Source organism: Austrofundulus limnaeus, unplaced genomic scaffold, assembly GCF_001266775.1.
Source record: "Austrofundulus limnaeus strain Quisiro unplaced genomic scaffold, Austrofundulus_limnaeus-1.0 Scaffold56, whole genome shotgun sequence".
Taxonomy (NCBI): domain Eukaryota; kingdom Metazoa; phylum Chordata; class Actinopteri; order Cyprinodontiformes; family Rivulidae; genus Austrofundulus; species Austrofundulus limnaeus.
Genome location: NW_013952458.1, coordinates 654,230 through 658,214, shown reverse-complemented (window position 1 = coordinate 658,214; position 3,985 = coordinate 654,230). Strand labels below are relative to the sequence as shown.

Genomic DNA, 3,985 nt, shown 5'->3' with positions numbered 1-3,985 from the left:
CACACACACACACACACACACACACACACACACACACACACACACACACACGTGCACATCTTCAAAGTATCATTATTACCTTTGTTGTTTTAAAGCCAAACAAAGACATAAAGTTCATTTTCGGTCACTTTTTTTCTTCAACAATCTACCTCTAAGTTATCTCATTTAAAAATTATTTTTGGTGTGGTTTGTTTGCTTGCGGGCCCTGTCAATATTTTGCTTTTCTGCAAAATGATAAGAAAAACTGTGAGAAAACAGTCATCGCTGGCAGATTTGTGGACCTACTGTACCATGAGTAAGCATGAATTATATAGTTATTCTTTTGTTACCTGACTTTTACTGTTTTTAAAATGATCTGAAGCTTTTTATTGTCATTTCTGTCAAAAGACAATTTTGTTACAGTGCAGTCATCAACATAATAATAGACTCCTTCTCATCCCCACCCACTGGCATTGGTACCCACCCATATACAACTCAAATGCTTATCTGTGTTCTTTTTTTTTTCCACAATAAAATCCTGGTTTACGCTCCAACAGTCATTTTACCCTCTGGTTCTGCCCATCGTCCACCGGCGCCTGGACTGGACTGAGGACTAACACGGCCTGGTTTCTGATACAAACTGGAGTGAACAGCAGCAGGTTTGACTCAGCAGCAACGTGTTTCAGTTTTTAGGATTAGAAGGATTTAAGTCTGCCATTGAATTATTCGGTATGGGCCCAGCTGAAAGCTGACCGCAGGTCAGAACAAAAACAAACTGTTCTCACTGTTTTTTTTAATTCTGACCAATATGCTTTCATGAAGCAAGCATGCCTAATTTTTTAAAAATATTTATTAATTTTAGCTGCCATTTATGTTTTTTTTATATATACTGTATATGTATTTGGACCCAAACTGAATCTAGTGTTTTTTTAGAAAATACTTTTTGTGTGTTTTAACTTTAGGTTATCTTTCTTTTTACCCAAATTCCTCAAGAGGTTTTGACATTTGCTTRGAGTGCAAATAACTGAATGCTTTGCTCAGCTAAAAATGATAACAGAAGAAAAGAATCAGCTTTTTTTCTTACATTTTATGCACCTTGCAGAGCTGCTGTGTGAGAAATGTATTGTATATTTTTAATATGAGCTTTAATTTGACATTTGAAAACATGAGCATATGTGTCATGACAGTAATATAAAAAAACTGAATAACATAAACATAATTTTGCTCATTTTAGAGATCACTTTAAAGATTTATTATTTGATCAGTTTTTTCTTTTTTCTATACAGTAATTTAGCATCTAAATGTCTGTTGTTTGTATGACTTAAGTTAAATGTTGGCCTTTAATTTTATTTTTATTTTTTTTTTTGCTTTGAATTTGCATTTATTTTAGGACTAAAACAGAAGGAGTTATCATCCAAGGTCATTGAAAATGTACAAGTTGGTACTAGAGTTGACGGTCCTGCTGGGGTGAGTGCATTCACCTAATTTCCCTCTGGGATCAATAAAGTATTTTTGAATTGAACTGAATTCAAACGCTGACACAGGAAATGCACCAAAATTAACCAGTTCAGACAAGGTTTAATAAATAAATATACACGTAGAAATATCTGCAAAAGGTGCAACAAAATATAATGTAGCTGAACAAAAGTTTAAAGTTCATTGAGCAGGTTGTAATCCATCAAACATCCTTCTCCATCAGTTATGATTCCAATACTTGTTCTTTGTTTTGACATCTCTCTCTGTTGTTTTTAGAGCCATTGGTTTTAGTTCTGGTGAAATTCAGAGGCCTGATTACGACGACACGCCCAACCCAGAGTTCCTCAAMCCTTTCTGGATGGCCTGCATCCCTGACGATAGGCTGCTGTCTCAGGTCACCATGCCAGGAACCCACAACACCATGGCCCTGTACGGAGGGGTGTATTCCGAGTGTCAGACCTGGACTCTGGCTTCCCAGCTAAGGGCCGGCGTCYGTTTCCTAGATGTCCGTTTGCGTTACGTCAACGGGAACCTCATCCTCCACCATGGAGTGTCCTACCAACGAGGACACTTTGGCCACGTTTTAGAGGCTGTGGTTGACTTCCTGCACGAATTCCCAACTGAGACGGTGCTGATGCGAGTGAAAGAAGAGTTCAGTCAGACTAATAACATCTACGGCGCTGTGGTAGACTACATCCATCGCTACGCTCACTGGGACCTGCTGTGGCACAGCCGACTGGTGCCCACCATGGGCGAGGCCAGAGGGAAACTCATCATCCTGCAGAACTTTTATGGACCAGRCCTGGGGATGCGCTATGATTCTTTAGACATAGCTGATGATTGGAGGGTATAAGAAACTTAATTTAGTCATAAGTATTTCATACTTTCTTAGTATTTTACACAATCAGAGCCCAAGTGAACCAAAATGATAGAGTTCCAGTAAATTTTCTGTTGTTTTTTTTAGGTGCCAACACTTGGGTATTTGGAAAAGAAATGGCAGAGTGTCCACAAACACCTCGAGGCTGCACCTGCAGGAAACATGGAGCAGATTTTTCTCACCTTCAGCAGTGGGGCCGGTGTGTTTGCACACCCCAGGGCTGTTGCTCTGCGCATCAACCCCCAACTGTATGAGTACCTGCAGGCCAAGACGGACCTGAACCAGCGTTTTGGAATCATATGTATGGACTTCCCTGCTGCTCCTATAATCCAAATGATCATTGACTTCCAACTCAACTAAATGAGGATTTGAAACATGCTTTGGCTGGTAAATAAAACTAAACTGCCGATGTTTGGCACATATATTTAACATTTCAAACTTTGTCCGTTTATCCATCCAATTTTTTTTCCCAGATCACCGGGGAGCTGGTGCCAATTTCCAGTGGCCGTGCAAGTCAAGTCAAGCAGTATATTTATTGTAAAAATAGCAACTAGTAGGAATAATCACATTTTATTCAACTGCAAATCTAAATTTAACCTTTTTATGGATGWTTTATTTGATTGTGCTGCTTGGAAAATATCCTCTACTCACCAATTATTGCTTACAAGTTGAAGAAATTACCTAAAAAAAGGAAAGTTTGGTCAAACATTTGGTAAAATGGAAGTTGCAAGGCATCTGACAAATAAAATAAGAAATTATTTCACAAAAGTTTGTTTTGTCAAATGTTCTGTTGAGTGTTGGCCTCAAGTTAGAATACATTTTCTTTTGATTCATGAGGTCAGTGTCAGATGTAATCTGCAGGACAAATAGTCAAATCTCATTTCAGCTGAATCTGAAATCTATCTAAAATGAAAGTAGTTAATCACAGCTAATGCAACAGCTTCATTCTAAATTTTATACCGGAATTTAAAAAAAAATGTCAGAATGTTTAAAACTGCTAAAAGTTGTGCATCTTTTTCTTTATTTTCCACAGGATGAAAAAGAACCAAACAGTTTTTGTGTCCCTCGTCAAAGCTGAGATAAAACCAGAAACAATTTTTCTTAACACATGGTGACACTATTGCTATTTTTTTCTGTTCAAACCACATTTCTGTGTAGAGAAGTTCTCTTATTCGAGAAGTTTCTTGGCTTTACAAAAAAATGGGTTTGTGGTCAGTTTTGCACAATTTAAAAATTCACCCAGAAAAACAAAAAAGCCCAGTATTACACCTCTGTTGAAATAGATTAGGGATGTTAAAACTTCTGTTTTGACACATAGTTTCAATAATAAAAAGGAGTTGGGTATTTTAATGAAGTTTAAACATACAGATTTTCTCCTCTTGAACTGTCACACCTCATGGTGTTAAAGCTGTCAGCTTTTTCTAGTTTTCTGCTTTTTTATTGGCTGCCATCAAAGGCAAAAGGCAATGATATGTTTGTGAAATTCTGTTTATGCAAAATATGCTGTATAATGTTAATTCTGAGACAAATATTACTCTTATCTGTATTTTCTCATCATAAATTAATCTTACATCAAACCTCACACATGAAAGTGGTGAGTGGGCAATGTATATATACTGTGTGTGTGTGTGTGTGTGTGTGTGTGTGTGTGTG

The 3,985-nt window shown here is 37.3% G+C and overlaps 1 protein-coding gene across 1 annotated transcript in view; it reads left to right on the top strand.

The window, feature by feature from the left end:
• Positions 1 to 3,072, top strand: part of si:dkey-266f7.9 (1-phosphatidylinositol phosphodiesterase) — a 5,762-nt gene extending 2,690 nt beyond the window's left edge. Inside the window, exons 2-6 of the mRNA XM_014009243.1 lie at positions 537 to 638; positions 1,370 to 1,446; positions 1,732 to 2,302; positions 2,420 to 2,719; positions 2,806 to 3,072. Of these exons, the coding sequence (XP_013864697.1) occupies positions 1,409 to 1,446; positions 1,732 to 2,302; positions 2,420 to 2,692 (882 nt within the window). The 5' untranslated portion in view covers positions 537 to 638; positions 1,370 to 1,408 and the 3' untranslated portion in view covers positions 2,693 to 2,719; positions 2,806 to 3,072. The remainder of the gene's footprint in view (positions 1 to 536; positions 639 to 1,369; positions 1,447 to 1,731; positions 2,303 to 2,419; positions 2,720 to 2,805) is intronic.
• Positions 3,073 to 3,985: the final 913 nt, after the last annotated feature.